At 35.0% G+C, this 19886-nt stretch overlaps 3 protein-coding genes across 4 annotated transcripts; 1 reads left to right on the top strand and 2 right to left on the bottom strand.

Annotated features, from left to right (window-relative positions):
* Positions 1–282: 282 nt before the first annotated feature.
* Positions 283–1379, bottom strand: LOC106140501 (uncharacterized). The gene is made up of 4 exons (XM_013342098.2): positions 1039–1379; positions 784–953; positions 620–700; positions 283–397 (listed from the first exon to the last, which is right to left on the bottom strand). Exons 1-4 carry the CDS (start codon positions 1289–1291, stop codon positions 314–316), a joined length of 588 nt encoding a protein of 195 aa, XP_013197552.2. The 5' UTR covers positions 1292–1379; the 3' UTR covers positions 283–313.
* Positions 1380–1472: 93 nt separating this feature from the next.
* Positions 1473–2875, top strand: LOC106140500 (NADH dehydrogenase [ubiquinone] 1 alpha subcomplex subunit 13). The gene is made up of 3 exons (XM_060948476.1): positions 1473–1636; positions 1869–2089; positions 2414–2875. Exons 1-3 carry the CDS (start codon positions 1534–1536, stop codon positions 2549–2551), a joined length of 462 nt encoding a protein of 153 aa, XP_060804459.1. The 5' UTR covers positions 1473–1533; the 3' UTR covers positions 2552–2875.
* Positions 2876–3493: 618 nt separating this feature from the next.
* Positions 3494–19829, bottom strand: LOC106139382 (very-long-chain (3R)-3-hydroxyacyl-CoA dehydratase). 2 transcript variants are annotated; one of them, XM_060948472.1, is made up of 6 exons: positions 19421–19828; positions 17862–17990; positions 14662–14785; positions 13455–13660; positions 12354–12493; positions 3494–5446 (listed from the first exon to the last, which is right to left on the bottom strand). In XM_060948472.1, the coding sequence occupies exons 1-6, from the start codon at positions 19613–19615 to the stop codon at positions 5122–5124; spliced, it is 1119 nt and encodes a 372-aa protein (XP_060804455.1). In that variant the 5' UTR covers positions 19616–19828; the 3' UTR covers positions 3494–5121. The 2 variants fall into 2 exon arrangements, with proteins under 2 accessions (XP_060804455.1, XP_060804456.1); XM_060948473.1 differs by lacking the exon at positions 3494–5446 and adding an exon at positions 10184–11181 and having other exon boundaries at positions 19421–19829.
* Between the last annotated feature and the right edge of the window lie 57 nt (positions 19830–19886).

Raw genomic sequence — 19886 nt, 5'->3', positions numbered from 1 at the left:
TTTGACGTCAACCGAGTTGTTAAACCATACGACAATTATTAAGCGATATAATAATATCCTATAATAATGAATAAAAAATTTTGAATTTTTAATTTTTTTGTACCTATTCTTACAATGCTACAGACTTGCATTTTCCTCCTGGCTTGAGTCCCAGTTAAATCCACTTCTCTGGAGAGGAGTCCGGAGCGCCTTTGACCTTCAGACTATGTGGTTAATATAATAATGTATTATTTCATATTCCGTAATAAAAGTTTATTTATTGAAAATGAAATTTTATTTTACGACAATCACTAAATAAGATAAAAGATATTTTTTATAAAACCCAACCATCGTCCATTCTTTCTTCCATCGGTTTAGTGAAGTATTGACATCTACGGAACTTCTCCAATATTTCACCCTGCCGATAAAATCTTAAATTAGTGGATAAACAGACTTTTTTTATAAAAGATAAAAAGTCGCTTAAAAATGAGTCCTTTTAAGATCAGATTTAGGAATGGATTTCTATATAATCCATTCCGCATCCAGATTTAACTAAAAGCCATTTGTAAATGGCGTGAGTTGGAATAAAGTGAAGAGTTTATTATTTTGGTATTTACTAAGTAAATTGAAATATACTTACAGGACCAATCTTTTGGATAGTCTGACTGTAGTATGTGATGGCACTGGACCCCGTACCGTAAAGAGGATATTTCAGATGCAACTGGAAAGAGAAGGCCTTTTATTTTAGGTACCGTGTGGTTGGAAAATGGTGTGTAAGTAGGTAGGGTAGTATATGGTAGATACGTTTTTATCAGCAGTCACAGCCAGGTCTCGTGGCTGGAAGTTCTCCTTCACGTAGTTAGCCTTCTGTTCAGTGCAGTAGTCTACCTCCGGCTTGGTAGTAGCCAGCTCCTCCATCACCTCGTTCAGCATTTGTTCCCAGAAGAAGTTTGTCAGCATGCGCTTGCGAATACCTGTGAATTCATTCAGTCAGAGTTCAAAAAATGGTATATAAAAAATAATTGGTCTATAAATAGTCATTAGAACGTTTCTGTGGACCTTCGCCATGTTTTGCCTTTTTAGGAATCTTGTATTGGTCCCGCATTTCACTTCCTTGTCCAGGAATCCCGCGGCCATCTTGTAGTATCCAAGGTCTGCTGAAGTTCTTCCCTTTACCGTATGCAGAGGGCTCTACGGGAACTTTTGGGTGAAGTTTGATTCGCTCCAATGGTCGGATCTTGAGAGTTTCTTCTTCATCGTCAGGCTCTGGTATATCTGCTTGGGCTTCTTCATCGATCTTGTCGGATTCCATTTTACTTTTATAAAAATAGTTTGTGAACTTTCCCTAAATAGTAAAAGCAGGTCATGGACCTTGATTTACTTATACAACGGTTGTTACAACAATTTTGTTGTTGATATGGAAACGAAAAACATCTTGTTTCAACTTAAACGAAAGATGTAACAAAACGCAAAATGTCAATGTCAAAATATTATTGACAAAATATAAAAATAATCTTGTGTCAGTCAATCAATCAGATCCGAAAAATAGAGAAAATGTCTGGTGTTTGCCAGGTCGCGCGAACCCAAGACTTGCCCCCTCCGGGGGGCTATGCACCAATTCCTTACAAAAGAATACCCGCAAAAAAATACTTTAGTGGTAAGTATATTGTCGGTCTCGATAAATTCACGTCTAATTATGTAACCATAAAGGTTAGGTTGCACTTTTGTTTATAAATTCCTGATGGTAAGAATATATAGTTCTTATTTTCAAGCTTTTTTTATTAGCCATAGTGCGTAATTATAATCATAAAATGCTGTGGTAAATCGTCATGCCTTAAAATGCCTATGGTATAAAAATATGTTATAATTTTCAATATCTCTTTTTCCAGGATATTTTATGTTTGCGGGCTACCTTGGCATGACCTTTGGCAGTCTGTACTTATACAGTTTGAACTATAAGCAAATCAAGCGCGATGAGATTGAGATGCGGTCGGCCAAGATGGCTATATACCCGATGCTCCTGGCCGAGAGAGATCGGGAATACCTGAAGCAACTCCGCAGGAACAGAGATGCCGAGGCTGAACTCATGCGGGATGTTCCCGGATGGGAGGTAACATACCAACTTTGACAAGCATCTGTCACAACAATTATATAAAATAATATTTCTGCAATAGAATAAATATTTAATGTTGCTTTTGCGTGCCGTGTGGTCCCCGGCACCAGTTCAAAAAAGAATAGGACCACTCCATCTCTTTATGGATGTCGTAAAAGGCGACTAAGGAATAGGCTTACAAACTTGGGATTCTTTTTTTAGGCGATGGGCTAGCAACCTGTCACTATTTGAATCTCAATTCTATCATTGAACCACTGTTGGCTCTGTCTACCCAACAAGGGATATAGACGTGACCATATGTATATGTAATGTTGCTTTCAGGTGGGCACCTGGTATGGAGAACCTGTTTACAAGCTGGTCCCCAGAGATAAGCTGGTGGAACCCATCTTCCATGAGTACTACGCTCACAGCGACCCCAAAGAGTGGTTCAAGAGGACTGATATTAAGATGTGGTCTTAAATTACTCTTTTTGTATCCTGATTACCCTCTGGAAGACTCATGTGATATGTGCCTGTTATTAACTACCCATCATTCTATACAGCTGGAATGAAAGCTATTGAACTGCAAAAATGCAAGAAATCAGGCATATTTTTTTTAAAATAAACCTGTACCTAAAATTGTGGGTAGTCAGAAGAAAAAATTATTAAAAGGTCAGGGTGTCAGGGCTAATAGCGAAATTCAGTTTCTAGTGTATTCAAGATATTTCTGCTGTCACTTGAGGTGTTAGAATGTTGTATCCCGCTTATTTATGTAGTTAATAAAAATATACAATTACATTTATTATTTTTCGTTTTAATTGGATACCTTAAATATCCATTCTAATGAATAAACAGTTGTACCGAAAATTACAATAGTATTTTTTCTATCATAAAAGCTCTTCTGAGATCTGAGACCTGTATTTGGCTCTACTATGGTTCTAGTAATAATAGGAAATAAATAATTTTTATTTTATTATACACACATTTTTTAAACAGTCTTTAAAACTTAAAAGACGTACCTACTGAAATTAAGTACATATCAGATTTTTTTATCTCAACTTATGAAAAAGTATGAATGTAGTAAACTATCTTCACTCGTCTCTTTGTTGAAAAAATACACATTATGTTCTATAATAATTATTGTTAATAGCGAAAAAGAAATTCATCATAACATCAGTTATTCCAGTTTGCTTAATGCTTTTCATAGCTATAAATTAATTTTGCAATTATTTCAACAAAAAGATATATACAGTCAAGCTTTTTGCAGGAGTAAACAGCAGTATGTATGTAAATGTAGTACATCTTTTTTCACTAAACAGTAGAAATTTATTTGATTAGAGTTGAATTTAAATCTATAATAAGTATATTATTTTCAATTTTTTTTATTATGGAGTTTTGTGGATTTGTTTAGTAAAACAACAAGGGTATTGTAAGTTCTTTATTTCTGAATTACTTTCCACCACAGAATAAATGAGTAATTTTGTAGTCCTGCTTCAGTGCCGATAACAAAAATTAAATTATATCACAATTTTTCTACATAAATACGATTCGATTAGTATGTGTAATTTTACCAAAACATGGGTGAACCAAATTCAAAAATCGCTCAAGTGTTTTAATATCAAAATGATATGAATATTTGGTAAAAGTTGAACAAAGATTTAGTCTCAAAAAAAGAAAATATGCACAAAAATATAAAAAAATGCACACGAAAAAAACAACGAATATACAGTCAACCGCATATTAACTTACCTGCATGGAACTCTGACGCGGTAATAGAAGCGTATTTGCAGTAAATTTGGGTAGGATTATATACTGTTGACTGTACTTATTATTTTTGAGCCTCTCAATACAATCTTAAAAATAAATTAACGATAGCTTCTTGCACCACTAATCCCGTTTACAAAAAGAAATGGTCAATCAGACTCAATAGTAAAACCTTAAATATAATAGTTAAGTTACTATGAAAATAATAGCCGAGCCAAACAAACCTATTATGTCAATGTTGGTATAATTTTGCCTTGACAAATATATCAAATATCCATCATCTTTTTTTTTTGGAATTTCTTAATAAAATTGGTAAATTTAAAGTCATTTTACAAACCAGCATGATAAATTAAGAAATACATGGTTTATGTGTTACAAGAGGTGATATTCACTGGTTTCGTAAATTTTTATCACAAAAACATTTTTAAGGACAGTAATTTAATTATTATCAGTGTCATGGACATAAGGACATCAATACCATAACTATCCCGCAACCAATTTGCCTTTTCAATAATTTGCCGAAAAAAAAAACACTAAAAACTTTTTATAGGTTAGGTACCTATCTATACATTAATTCCTGCTAAACCGGACTGTGTATATTTACTGTGTATATGTACGAGTAGTCATTTAAAAGCATGCAGTAACATATTTACAAAAAAAAGCGTGAGCCTCTCAAATCTTTTGTCAAAATATTTGGTATATTCTTGCATACATACATATAGTCACGTCTATATCCCTTGCGGGGTTGAGGTCTGTATGTTCTTGATTTACAGAAATTTAGTTTTAACAACTTTGGTAATGCGTTTATTACATTATGTCAATATCAATTATCTTTTTACTACGCTTTTTTTTACAATAATACATACTTACATACATATATACACGTCTATATCCTTTGCGGGACAGACAGAACCGACAATCTTGAAAAGACTGATAGGCCAAATGCAACTGTACAATAGTTAAGTTTATTTAATTAGTTTATTTTATATTAGCAATGAATCCTGACAGCTATATTGACTTGGGGCAGCTAACCTAACCTATCAACCTCAATCTTCCCGCGCAATTTGTAAACTTGGGATTCTTCTTTTAAGCATTAGGCTAGCGTCAGTCACTTTAAATCTTTTTTCCATGAGTCATTTGTAACCATCTACCGCATTAGATCGTTGGTATAATTTTAGGTCGGAACTTCATTCAACAAGACAGAATTTACGAGTTGAAACCTATAAAAATTTTGTTATATACTCAGCCCAGTTTAGTAGACAATCCTTACTAACTTAAACACAACAGTTATTTTGACTTCCTTATAACAATCTTTGGTTTCAACTTCTTCACTCTCAATTTGTACATGTGGCTCATGACCAAGTAAATTCCCGGCATTGTCAGGAACAAAAGGTGGATTCTCATATATGTGGGTAGATGGAATGTGAAGTTCCAGGCGTTAGGCAAGGATATGGTGAATCGGGAGGTTTCCTCGAAGTATGGTATGTTACGTAGTATGATGACAGATTCGCACAGAATTCCCAGGGGGTACAAAGGGATCCACAGAGTGTAACGCAGCCAAGTCAGCAAGTAGATCTCTTTCTTGTATAGTTGCGATATATAGTATGGGTATCTGGAAGAAAATTTGAATAAGATTATTATTATGAATGATGAGAGGAGTTATGAATGTGGATGATGCGAAAGAAATGTGCAGGAATCGTGGCAAATGAAAAGTCTCTGCCTACACCTATTGAAAAGAGGCGTTATTTTATTAATGTACTCATCACCAGAAAAGGCATTAAGGCTGCAATTACCTATCCGAAGGGAGTTTTATTAAAAAACAATATTGTACAGAATATGAAGTTACTGCAAAGAACTCTATGACGTGGTAATAGAGACGATATTGGAGTAAATTTGCGTTTAATATTTTTCAAGTACAAACGTCGGTAAGTTATTATTTTATTATTATGTACATGAATTACTAGAGGCCGCCCACGACTTCGTCCGCGTGAAAACCCTATCATAACTTAACAATCAATTCCGCGGGAACTCCGGTATAAAAAGAAGCCTATATGTTATTCTTCAGAGTCTTCAGCTACCTACATTTCATCGTTATCGGTTTAGTAGTTTTTGCGTGAAAGAGTAACAAAAATCCATACTGACATACTCACAAACTTTCGCATTTATAATATTAGTAGGATTTGCGACGACTACCATTAAAAAACATGAACATAGCATTAGGTACATGTAATTTGAATTAGCAGATTTACGTCATTACATCATGTTACGACGTTAGTACTACGAGTACAATAGTATCAGTTTTGTATCATATTTAGCTATGAATGAATAAATAAAACAAAAGAGATGTTCCGTTGTTTCGAGGTCGTTGTTGGAAAGCTTTTTATATTACTGGCAACACCGGAATAATATCCTTGTGTTGCCAGAACAATAATCTGGTGTTACCAGTGATGAAAAGCTTATTTTTGATATTTGTTGGATAAATACACTATAATTGATGGAATTGTGCATGCACTCTACAAAGGTACATACATACACTACCTACTCGTATTTAGTAAATACAAGATAAACTGATCTCCAACAATTTTATAAGTGGCAATACTAGTCAAAGTAGCGACATCTTCATCGTAAGCGTTTATCATGAAAATATAATATGGGGGTTTATTCACGAGCTTGACGAAGCATGTCTCATCTAACATCTCTGTCTATCTCATTGATTATTCGAAATTATAGAAAGAAAAGCTGATAAGACATCCGCCTTGTTTACTTGCGTGAATAAGGAGGGTTTGGAAAACTGACTGATTGAAAAAATGACCTCTAATTTCTTTATTTTTTTATACATACATACATACATACATAAAATCACGCCTCTTTCCCGGAGGGGTAGGCAGAGACTACCTCTTTCCACTTGCCACGATCTCTGCATACTTCTTTCGCTTCGTCCACATTCATAACTCTCTTCATACAAGCTCGGCGGTTTCGGGTACTTTTGACCCGACCCTTTACCAGGACGTCCTTAATTTGATCAAGATACGTTCGTCTAGGTCTTCCCACTCCGACCTTTCCCTCCACACTCTCCTTGTATATCTGCTTAGTCAACCTGCTTTCATTCATCCTCTCCACATGACCGAACCATCTTAACATACCCTTTTCTATTCCTGTAACTACATCTTCTTTCACATCACAACATTCCCTTATCACGCTGTTCCTTATCCTGTCACTCAATTTCACACCCATCATACTCCTTAACGCTCTCATTTCCACTGCATTTATTCTGCTTTCATGCTTCTTTTGCCATACCCAACTTTCACTCCCATACATTAATGTCGGGACCAACACGCCCCTGTGCACAGCCAGTCGAGCCTTTTTGGATAGTTTCTGACTGCTCATAAAGGCATGCAAAGCTCCATTCACCATGTTCCCCGCGTTCACTCTCCTTTCAATATCACTATCATACTTGCCATCTGATGTAAACTTTGATCCTAGATATACAAACTCTTTCACTTGCTCCACTTTTTCTCCTCCAATCAAAATATTACATGCTGTCATTTCTTTCTCCATTTCAAAAACCAGTGTTTTAGTTTTACTTACGTTCACTTTCATTCCTTTCTCTTTTAAAGTTTCATGCATACAGTTTACCATCTCCTGTAACTCCTCCGCTGATGACGCCAGTATAACCTGATCGTCGGCATAGAGCAGACATTTGACGAGTAACTCATTCATCCTTAATCCACTTTTAGACTCTTTCAAATCTGTCAAACAGCTATCCATAAATAGGTTGAACAGCCACGGTGACGCAACACATCCTTGCCTAACGCCTTTCTCAATCTTAAACCACTCAGTGTGCGCTCCGTTTATCCTGACACAAGCACTCGAATCCTCATATAAGGATTTCAGTGCTCGTATTAAGAGACTGCTCACCCCATGCATAGAAAGTGCTGACCACAATTCATTCCTCTCAACTCTGTCATAGGCCTTTTCCAGATCTACGAATGTGCAATAGACTTTTTGACTCTTGGCCAAAAACTTTTCGGCTATGCACCGCAAGGAAAAGACCTGATCAGTACATCCCATTCCCTTTCGAAATCCCGCTTGAGCATCCCATATTTTGTCATCAGTTTCATTCCTGACTCTATTAATCAATACCTTAGCATACAATTTGCCGACGACGCTAAGCAGGCTTATACCACGATAATTTTTGCAGTCCAGCTGTGACCCTTTTCCTTTGTAAAGTGGCACGATAACAGCCTTACACCAATCTTTTGGTACTCGGCCGCTTCTCCAACACAAATTGAAAAGGCAGTACAACTGACTAGCTACTACGCCTTTTCCTGCTTTAAGCATCTCGACCGACACTCTATCACACCCAGCAGCCTTTCCCGCTTTCATACTCTTAAGTGCTTCCACAATTTCGAACATTTCAATTTCGCCTTCCATCTCATTCTCTTTTTCTTCGCTATAGCAGAAATCTTTCTTATTTCCTTCCTTTTTTTCAAATAAACTTTCAAAATAGTCCTTCCATATCTTTAGTACACATTCTTCTCCTTTCACAACGCTACCATCCTGGCATCTGATCCTAGTCAGCTCTCTGGTTATAGTATTTCCTCGGGCTGACCTTACGGATTTCCAGAATACTTTCAGATTTGACTGAAAGTCTTCTGATAGCCTTTTATCAAAATCCTCTTTATACTCTTCTTTCTTTCTAATCACAGCTTTCTTAACCAAATCTTTCATTTTCTTATATTCCTTACGTGCTTCATTCACATCTTCATCTATAACCTCTTGCATTCTTAAGTTAGCTTTTGCTGCTAACAAATCCAGCCATGCTTTCTTCTTTAATCGCACAAATTCTTGCACATCTTTACTCATCCACGCATTTTTGTGATTTTTTCCTTTCCTTCTTCTACTTACACCACACACTTCAACAGCTACTTTCACAATTCTTTCTTTAAATTCCTTCCATCCATCTTCAATATCGCTCATTTCATCTAAATCTTCAAATTCATCCTTCAGTCTATTAATATACTTCTTACCTACATCCATATCTTGCAAATTTTCTACTTTTACTCTTTCCAAAGCGCTGGTTTGCTCCCTTACCCTGTGCCGCCAGCGATTGAAGATACCCCTTATCCGGGATATCACCAGTAAATGGTCCGAGTCAATGCCAGCACCGCGATATGCACGGGTATCCAGCACTTTGTTCTTCAATCTTTCATCTACAATCACAAAGTCTATCATACTTTTTAAAATACCTTCCACTCTTGTGTAGGTGTGGATCTCTTTATGTTGAAACATTGAGTTCGACACAAAAAGATCCCACTCTAGACAAATTTCTAATACACTTCTTCCATTATCATTCACCTTTTCGTCACCAAACGCACCAAGCACCTTTTCATATCCATCACGCTTTACACCCACCCATCCATTAAAATCACCTAACATAATAATCTTCTCATTTGGCTTGGTAACTTTCAATACTTCTCTTACACTATTCCAGAACTCCTCGTTTTCGCTTTTTGCTGATGTTGTACCCCTCGAACCCACATCCCAAGGTGCATAAACACCTAGAACGAAGATCCGAGTGATTCCAACTTTCAGCCTAATCCATAGAAGACGAGGGCTGACACACTCATACTCATTCACGCACTCAGCCATTCGTGCAGAAAGAATTAGACCGACCCCTTGACAGCCTCGGCTGGTACTGGAAATTCCAGACCAATACGCCGTGTAAGGGCCGTGCTGCGTCGCGTCGCATCCTTTCCGCTTCGTTTCATTCACGCACAACACATCCAAACGTCTTTCATCCATCATCTGGCATACTTCCTCAATCTTATCCTTCATTCCTCCTCTTACATTCATCGTCGCAAAGCGGCTTTCAGCAGACCGCATACCGCTCCCGCCGGGAACGAGACGTGATGGGGTGCGGACACCATCGCCGCATTATTTTTTTATATATTCAAATTAATTAGAAACAGACAAAAATGTTTACCGTTTTCCTATGTATTTTTCTTCTCATTCTAATTGTTGTACAATTAGAAAGAGGAGGATGGAAAAAGGCCAATAAGGAGTAAATTGCTTTTTTTTTCACACTAATTACATTTTTATTGTTGCAATACTACATCGTCGCCAGTCTTTATACTTATAAAAATAAATGTACCTTAATTTCATGTTAAATGCATACATTAATGTTCTATCTTTTTTGTTTCACCCTGCTGTCACAGAGATCAAGCTATATTATACTTATGTTATCATCAATATACCGCGATACCTTGTATCCTATTATGAATATAAATCTTTTTCTATTTCCATTGATTCGAATACGTAACTAGCTTCAAACATTCCCAAGAAATTGGTAATGGAATAAAAAGGCACTTTTGAGATTCTTTATTAAATTGTACAACTTAATTAATGGCTTTTGAATCAATTGCACAAAACAAAAATAACAATAACTCAATTCTTAAAAGACGTACTGAAATTAAGTACATACCAGATCTTTTTAACTTTTATGAAAAAGTATGAATGCGGTCAACTGCAGAGGGTTATCCAATGGTTTTGGTTTGAATGAAAATTGGGGTAATGTTTCTTTATAAATTTTTTTAGAAACTTAAATAATGGTAATCTATCTTCACTCGTCTTTTTGTTGAAAAAATACACATTATGTTCTATAATAATTATTGTTAATAGCGAAAAAGAAATTCATTATAACATCAGTTATTCCACTTTGCTTAATGCTTTTCATAGCTATAAATTAATTTTGCAATTATATCAACAAAAAGATATATTCCTAACCAATATTTCATTATCTTAAAGAATTGACTGTACCTACATAATTTTCGTCACCTGCCGCCGTAGTATAGCACGCGCGACGCCGTTTTTATCGCGGTATAAGCTATCGCTGTACCACTTCACGTATTAATAAACAGCGTTAGTTTTTCGCGCGATAAAAACGGCGTCGCGCGTGCCATAGTACGGGGGCAGCATTACACATTTACACAATTCTCATCAGTCCATTAATCATTCCATCGTAATCATCACTTCAACTTGGCAGCTTCCGTTCTCTGCCTTTTCCTCATCATCTTATACATGTGAGTCATCAGGAACAAAAGTCCAGGGCCGACCAAAATCGATGAATGTATCCTTAAATGCGTGGGCATATTGTAAATGAAATTCCAGTCATTAGGCATTGAGACATTGAAAATCTGCGTCTCCTGAAAGTGCTGTATGTTTGTTATCATGACGTAAGCTTCTCCACTGATCCCCATGGGGTATAGGGGAATCCAGGCCGTGTACCGGATCCAGGTCAGAAGTGGGTACTCTTTGTTTAAAAGTTGCGTAAAGTAGAACAAATGTCTGGAATTAGGAGTTGGTAAAATGTTAGCTGGATAAAATAATGAACATTTTCTGTTTCTTTAGCAATTAATTACATACATAATTTTACTTCATTACCCCAGAGAAAATGACATATTATAAACAACATACTAACGACTACTACACAAAACATTATCATAGGTAGGTACTAAGAGAAAAAATTAATTACTAAGTCACTTTTAACGTATGTTTTATCTTTTTCATATAAGCTCCTTATCTTTCGTTCAATACTATATAGGTACAATAATAAACGATTTTCTGAAACATTAGAGTAACATGAATACATAAAAATCATAAACAGTTTATGAAGAGACTGTTGTTGATAAAAAGTTGATATTGTTGAATTGATTAATTGTAAAATTTATAATCTCCGCTTACTTCAATAGAAAAAAGGAGTGATTGAAGTAACAAACTAACTAACCTGAGTTAATAAACTAAGTTATTAAATACTAGCTGTGTCCGCGACTTCGTCCGCGTGGAATAGTTATTATGGGCATCATTGAAGCCCTCAAGAATGAATAATTTTCCCCGTTATTTTTTTCACATTTTCCATTATTTCTTTGCTCCTTATAGTTGCAGCGTGATGTTATATAGCCTAAATCCTTCCTCGATAAATGGTCAATTCAAAGCAAAAATAATTTTTCAATTTGATCCAGAAGTTCCTGAGATTAGCGCGTTCAAACAAACAAACAAACTCTTTAGTTTTATAATATTAGTATAGAAAAGAGGAAAAAAATGAGGTACTTACCGTGATACAAATAATGTTTTTCCGTATCCAATGAGTATTCATTAATCAGAGTTACCTCGAAGGAAATGACCATCACCAACAAAAAGTAAATGGAATATATGTATTAGATTATATATAATAGTATATATATAAATGAATGATATTATGACAAGTGAAAAAGAATTAAATGGGCTCACAAAGTTTAAAACAATCTCACGTTAGTTATTCTTTAAAAAAAAAACCGGTCATATATTCGTAAAACATGGTTTCAAAGACATATACATATATAAAATCACGCCCCTTTCCCGGAGGGGTAGGCAGAGACTAATAAAAGATGAAGAAAAATTATATACTATTATATAAAAATTTAGATACTTTAGAACTATAATATAATGTGTACCACAATAAAACATTTAATTCGTGTTACCTGACAATTTCTATGGTGCTCCACACCACGAACAGATAAAAGACGACAGGTTTCGCCTGCATCCGAGGCTCGCACTCTATCATCACGAACAGCACGAATATCCGCCCGATCAGCTGTGCGAACGGGACGAACGGACCGCCCTGCGAATATTGTTTTTTTTTTATTTTTTTTATTTTGGACAAATTAAACAGATTTAGTTAGCCTCGAAGTAAGCTCGAACTAGCTCAACTATACTATATTTAATAATAAATACTTATATAGATAACGGTCGGAGTGGGAAGACCTAGACGAACGTATCTTGATCAAATTAAGGACGTCCTGGCAAAGGGTCAGGTCAAAAGTACCCGAAACCGCCGAGCTTGCATGAAGAGAGTTATGAATGTAGATGAAGCGAAGGAAATATGCAAAGATCGTGGCAAGTGGAAAGAGGTAGTCTCTGCCTACCCCTCCGGGAAAGAGGCGTGATTTTATGTTTGTATGTATGTATGTTCCATAATAATGAATAAAAATTCAAAATTTTGGAGATGGAATGGGACTTTTTAATTTGATAGAATTGAACGGTAGTATTTCTATTAAGGCATCCAAAAAGACAAATACAAAGTGTATAAGACCAAAATGAAAATATAAATATATCTACGGGACTAATAACACAGATTGAAGTTCGAGATTTGAGTTAAGAGATATTAACTCAACAATACTATATTAAATACTTATCTTAAATATCCAAGATCCAAACGCAAAAAGTACGTTTCTCATCATGCTTTGGCTGGGATTCGAACCCGGGACCTACTGTGTGAAATGTGTCATAGACAAGCGCACTACCGCTGAGCCGTGGCCTTCACAAATAATATTACTCACAGCAAAAAATATTTGGGAAACCAATTTCGAAGCATGTATCACTTATATGTTTTTTACAAGAGTGGATTTCATGCTCTAATATAGGTAATAGATATAGCTTATTTCTATGGATTTTTAATGAGTCAGAAAGAGAGAGAAATTGTGTTACTATATAACTTTATTAATATGATTATATACATACCTACAGGCAGGTATAATTAATTTAAAATATAATGGTCGCTAACTTGAAAATAAAAATCTCACCTTCGTATACCCAAAGATCGGATGCAAAATCTCCAATATCTGCATTAGATGCAAGAACTTCATCGCCGAGCCGACATGTTCGTACGTGTCTATGACAGAGTCGTATCCGAGTTTAGAATAACGCACGGACATTACGCTTAGTACGTACACGAAACCAATAGTTTGGAACAGGTTGTATAGTATTAGGTAAACCTTCTTGAATTCCTCTGCAATTAAGAAAAAAAATATTTTAAAAATAGAATGCGAAACGATGATAAGGTAAGTTTATGACAGAGTTGTATCCCAGTAGCCATAGAGAATAATTTAGGGACTGCCTACACGCTTAGTGTATAGACGAAGCCAATGGTTTGGAACATGGTTGTAAAGTATTAGGTAAACCTTCTTGAATTCCTCTGCAATTAAGAAAAAAAATATATTTTAAAAATAGAATGCGAAACGATGATAAGGTAGGTTTATGACAGAGTCGTATCCTAGAATAACCATAGAGAATAATTTAAGGACTGCCTTCACGCTTAGTGAATAGACAAAGCCAATCGGTTGGAACAGGTTGTATACTATTAGGTAAACCTTCCTGAATTCCTCTGTAATAAACAAATAAATAATTTGGATAATAAGATACAAGTAAAGGTGAAGCGCTCTATGTAATATTTTTACTTGACTCACCCACTCTTTTATTGGCGCTGGTCATAGGCAGACCAAGGGGCAGACCAAGCATGAAAAAGCGTAACACCATAATACTTTGCAGGGTACATTAATAGTGTGCTGTGTGGTTTCCTTCACTTTAGAATAGAAACACTCCATAACCACTCCCATGTATATCGTAAAAGGCGACTAAGGGATAGGCTCATAAACTTGGAATTCCTCTTGTAGACAACGGGTCAGCAACCTGTCACTATTTGAATCTCAATTCCAACATAAAGCCATACACAGCTGAATATGTCACAGTCCCAACCTTTTCGAGACTGTTGGCTCTGTCTACCCCGTAAGGGATATAGACGTGACTATTAATGTATGCACAAGTACAGCTAAACGTACGGACGATCTGGTCAAGATTGCTGGAAGGAGGTGGATGAGAAAAGCACAAAACCGTGGAGAATGGCGTGCATTACTAGAGGCCTACATCCAGCAGTGGATGAATATGGGCTGAAGAAGAAGAAGAAGAAGAAGAAGAAGAAGAAGTACAGCTGGTAATACTGAAAAAGCTAACCTCTCCTGTAACCCAGCTCCTCCTTGTGGAGCTGGTCGTACATGCCGGGGTAATCCTTCATGATGTCGCGCGTCTCCTCGTCGCTGTCCTGCATGTCCTCAGACTTCCAAAGGTCGAAGTTTATCTGGAATATTAGAATTAATACTATACTTACATATTTTTTTTTCTTCGTAACTTATTCTTTTACAGTACAAGACAATAGAAAAGACAATTTCAAAATTATATAGGTATTACAAAAATATTATACAAAGCAACTTTTGTTAATTCACAGAGCGAACAGAAAAAATATATTTTTGCTTTCTGCAATTTAGTTAAGAGTGCATAAATAGCGCGCTAGCGAAGCTTTGTTTCGTTTAAAAATACAAACACACAGAAAAATATGTGCTTTTAACAGTACAAGAGTAAGATTTTTTTTTAAAGATCAGAAATCCATTGGGGGCTATATATAATTAGGTACATTTATACATTCGATCGAAATTGGTACAAAAGTTAAGCCGTAAATTGCATTTATAATCCAGTTAATTTAAGTTGCTAATTCCATTTATTTCTGATTTGATGTCAGTCAGTCAGTGTTTTCTTTTATATAATATTATTAAAAATATACCTTAAATAGAGTCTTACCAATATGTTATGTTTCGACTTATTATTTATCTAGAACATTATCATATTCACAATGTTAAAGCACAGATTATTTTAATCCATTACATACACCCACATTTTTTCATTGCAAATTAAATACTTATTTTAAAATGGTTCTCAATTTTTTAAAGACATGCGGACAGTCTCGATAGTAAATGAATTGTAATTGAAAAAGTATGTAGTCTAAATGAGTTTCAAAGTTCGAATACAAATAATACACCGCTAAAAAACATATATTTAAGAGGTAATTTACAGACAAACTCGAAAATTTAATTACGGCTTTTGTGTTCAGCAACCTGCAGGGCTATTTTCGATGTTACATACATTAGTTTGAATACTTACGGTGAGTGAAAACATCGAGAGGAAACCTGCTCAATTAGGCAACAATTCAGTTGTCAACAAATGTGTTAGCACGTTCTTATACGAGTTAGGTTCGCTTCGTGTGAAAACCTGATTCACCTAATCCTAGACCATGGCCGTAAAGGCGCAACCCAAGTTTCTCTTAAAAATAAAATCTTTATTTTTCTCCACAATCTATAAATATGTACATTAACAAAGTAAACAATATGTTGCAAATTATATTTAAGATTGTGTGAGACTAGTGCCTAAACTGAGCAGAGCTTGTATCTCAGTATACAGTACATAAAAGGTGGCGATGTAACCAGGACTAACGCCCGGAGGTATAAATAAAGTGGAGATATGCCGAAACAAAAAACAATTACAAAATTTCTTTGTTTCTAATACCAAAACAATTTGAAAAAGAGAGGAATATTTCGTAATATGTAATTTTACAACTCAATAATAGACACATGTTCAAATATCACTTCATGAGTATATACGCGTAATTCAACCTCATTAACATAGTGTTTTACAAGTTCAGTTATTATGCAACTAAGTAACGCATGCACGGCATCTATTCTATTAATCATAATTGATGTAATAAATAAAATTATACTAAACAGTTATTTTAACTGTGTGTATGCAATGGACTAGGCATTGAATAAGTTTATATTTCATTCGTGTTTCAATAGGGATGTGGACTGTACTCAAATAAGTATAAAATTTTACCACGAAAAGGTAGTTTCTATAGTAAAAATAATAAAAAACACAATATTTTCCTCAATAAACAAGGGATTATTTTTTTATTTAATAAAATGTAATTAAATATTTCGCCCTCAAGTCACGTGACAATGAACACCAATCAAAATGCGTGATGTCACGCGTTGCAATACAAGAATTTTCGCTGTCAAATACTATGGTGTTTGTTGATATTTGGATCATATGATTACCGTGATTACCGTCCGATTATCTTAGCCACGAAAATACTTTGTGTAGAATGAGTCTGTTCTTTTTCTCTTTCACAATCCGCTATTGATTCCAATCTTTGCCTTTTAACTGCTAATAGTCGAGTTGTTATGTTTTCGGTTCGTCTCCGTCTGATCTGGGATACTGTGCCCATCAAATGATATTCCGGATAATTCTCCATATCATTGGCAACTATAATGAAAGTACGAAACATTGTTTACTTTATTTCTAACCTAAAAATTCGAAATTTTTTCGTCTTTGAAAACTTGAAGAGTTAAATTATTTTAATACAAGTAAATGTAACAACAAATATTATCAAACTTACATCAAAATGATCCTCACAGATATACATTTTACTTTGTGTAACAAGTGCCGGATCCCGACGGGCTAATTGAAGCCAATTTTTCAGCATCGTTTTTGTACGTGGAACGTGAATAAACAGTTTTTCAGGTGTTTTAATAGTTGTACTTTTACACTGCGGCACCGCACAATATTTATAAAATTTTGAATTCGTATTATTATCACACAACTATGAAATAACTATTCATTACATACAACTTCGACAATATTTTATAACGCGTGACGTCAGAGCGGCCGTTTGACAGGTATCCGCGTTTTAGCGCGAAATTTAAAATGGAATTTTAAATAAATTATTTTAAAGGTATTACTTAAAATAAAAAAATAATAATAAATAGTTTGGGTTATATTTGGTACTTATGCATGATTTTAAACACTTTCCCAAAAATAGTCCACATCCCTATTATAGAAACACGAATTTCCATCACTACTTAACAGGATTTTTTTTACAATTTTATTTACAACGGACTCCTATGGGTCAGTAAAACAATTATGACGCTTTTTAACCATTTAGTACCTTACCTCTAACCAAGCCGACTTTTGTGGCTGAGCAGTTAGTCGCGCCGACTGATTGTCACTATCATTCTGATTATGATACATAAATTTTATAATTTTTTTTTGTTTGTTGTACTTTTTTTTTCACATGTTGTAACTGGGTAATTGCTAATTAATTTTTAAAAAAGTTGTGCTCTCCTATACGAGTAATTGTGTTGCATGCTTGAATTTAATTTTGTAAGTGTATTTTTCAGAATGTAATCATGTAAACTGTTGCTGTCCCTAAATAAATAAATAAATTATCATCATCATTCTGATCATCACCATCATCCTGATTATCAGCACCATTCTGTAATTATCATGTTCTCGATGTGAACTGCTCTAATCATCTTCTAATCGCTTACCTTCAACCAGGCCGGCTTCTGCGGCTGCGCAGTGAGTCGCGGCCACCACGCACCACTCGACTTCTGTAGCGACAGCTCCACGCGGTTGTCAAACACTCTCATCACCACCGGCTGATTATCACCATCATTCTGAAATTTAAGTGTGACAATATGAAATTTTTGATATGTGAATTACATTTATACATAATAATTTAACTAAGTAGTTAGTATAGTTTTGGTAACACTAGATTTTGTTATTTTTTTTATTTTGTGTATTTTAATGTTTACAATAATAATGCTTTGTGTGCAAGTTTTTGGATTCCAGGCCACATCATAGTGTTAAGTTTATATAAATTTGGACAATGTTATCAATTGTCACCTGTTGATTTTACCTTAAATATAAAAAGAAATAAAAAATAAATAACATGTGCACATATGACAAAAAAAAATCAATGGAACTGAGTCCCACATTTAGGAAAATTCATCATTTCTATATTATCATCACCCAAAATAATTTTCCCATGTAAAATGTTGAATAAATATTCAAAATTTTTATTCATCATTATGGGTCACTTCATATCGCTTAATAATTGTCATCTTTTTTTTCACAACATTGGTTGATGTCAAATAAATTACTTAAAACTAAGTTTACTGCCGCTTCCAAACGGTCAGTGCAGAAGAAGCCGTAACAAACTGCACTGCAGCATATAAGAGGGAAGTTCCTCCAGCATAGACAATATCTAGTAGTTATACAAAATAAGTTAGTAGTATAGTTTTGACCTTCCTACTCTTTATAGATCTGTTTACGTCAAGACTTCTCTGTACTGTATATTATTGTTGGGGTCAAAGATGCTAAACAAAGGAACATTAAAATTCATGAATATGAGTGTCACAAAACTGTCTTTATTTAAAATGATATATGCTGATGAATCATTTGTTCCTTTGCACATTTTATTCATTCAGTATTCATACTATTACCTCTATATCCCTTGCAGGGTAGACAGAGCTAACAATCTTGAAAAACTGATAGGCCAGATTCAGATGTTAGGCTTAATAGAGAATAGAATTGAGATTAAAATAGTGAGTTTGCTAGCTCATCTCATAAGAGAGAAATCTCAAGTTTTTAAGCCTATCCCTTAGTCGCCTTTTATGACATCCATGGGATGAAGTGGTTCAACTATTTTTTACATTGCTATTGCACATGTCAGATATTGTTATCTGAGTGGGTACATTTATTTACTTATTTTGTCCACCATTGTATGCTACATTGACACAAGTTATACAATCTGCCCCATAGTATTTAGAAGCTGCTATAAGTACCTTATGTATTTGCAAATATTAATCAGTTACATTATGTTTTTAATGCATAAGCTACACACAAACCTCGGAAGCAACTTAAAAGGGAAATGGAGAGTGTCAATGAGTGCAAAAGAATAAAGCCATTATTGAATCTGCATCTACTCATAGGCAATTTCATGTTTGATAACATATCATCATAACATTCATGTTTGCCTCTGCAGCAGACGTGCGAGTTCACGATTAGCACAGAACAAGACAGAATTTACAAAAGCAACACTTACCGGTTTAACTGGTGAATACAGGTCTAGTGCAAACTCATACTGACTTTGACCCCTGGCTCCTATGCCTTGCGCGGAAAATATAACTTTACTGTCGAGAACTTTCACATTAGGCTGATCGACATTTTTCAAGTCAATTTTCAATGAAACTGCGTCCTCAGTTTGCGCCCAATAGACGAATGGACTTGGGACAACCATTGTATTAAAATAGTATTAGGTACATTCAAACGAATATATAACACAAATCAGTTATATAGCGTACTAGTAATGTAACAGCAATAAGAATTTTCCCTTTAACCTATATCGACAGCCGGTCGATTTTTTTGCAAGTTTGTTTGGTTTTCTTTGGGTGCTCAGGCAGGTTCAAAAATAAACACAGATATAAATTTATAGTCTACTAGTCTAACTGCAGTTGACTTGACAGGTTTATCAGTTATGACAGGCAATACGTTGTGATGTTATGACAGTG

The sequence above is a fragment of the Amyelois transitella genome, chromosome 16, assembly GCF_032362555.1.
Source record: "Amyelois transitella isolate CPQ chromosome 16, ilAmyTran1.1, whole genome shotgun sequence".
Taxonomy (NCBI): domain Eukaryota; kingdom Metazoa; phylum Arthropoda; class Insecta; order Lepidoptera; family Pyralidae; genus Amyelois; species Amyelois transitella.
The sequence above is the reverse complement of the archived record's forward strand: the minus strand, read 5'-3'. Positions and strand labels throughout refer to the sequence as shown.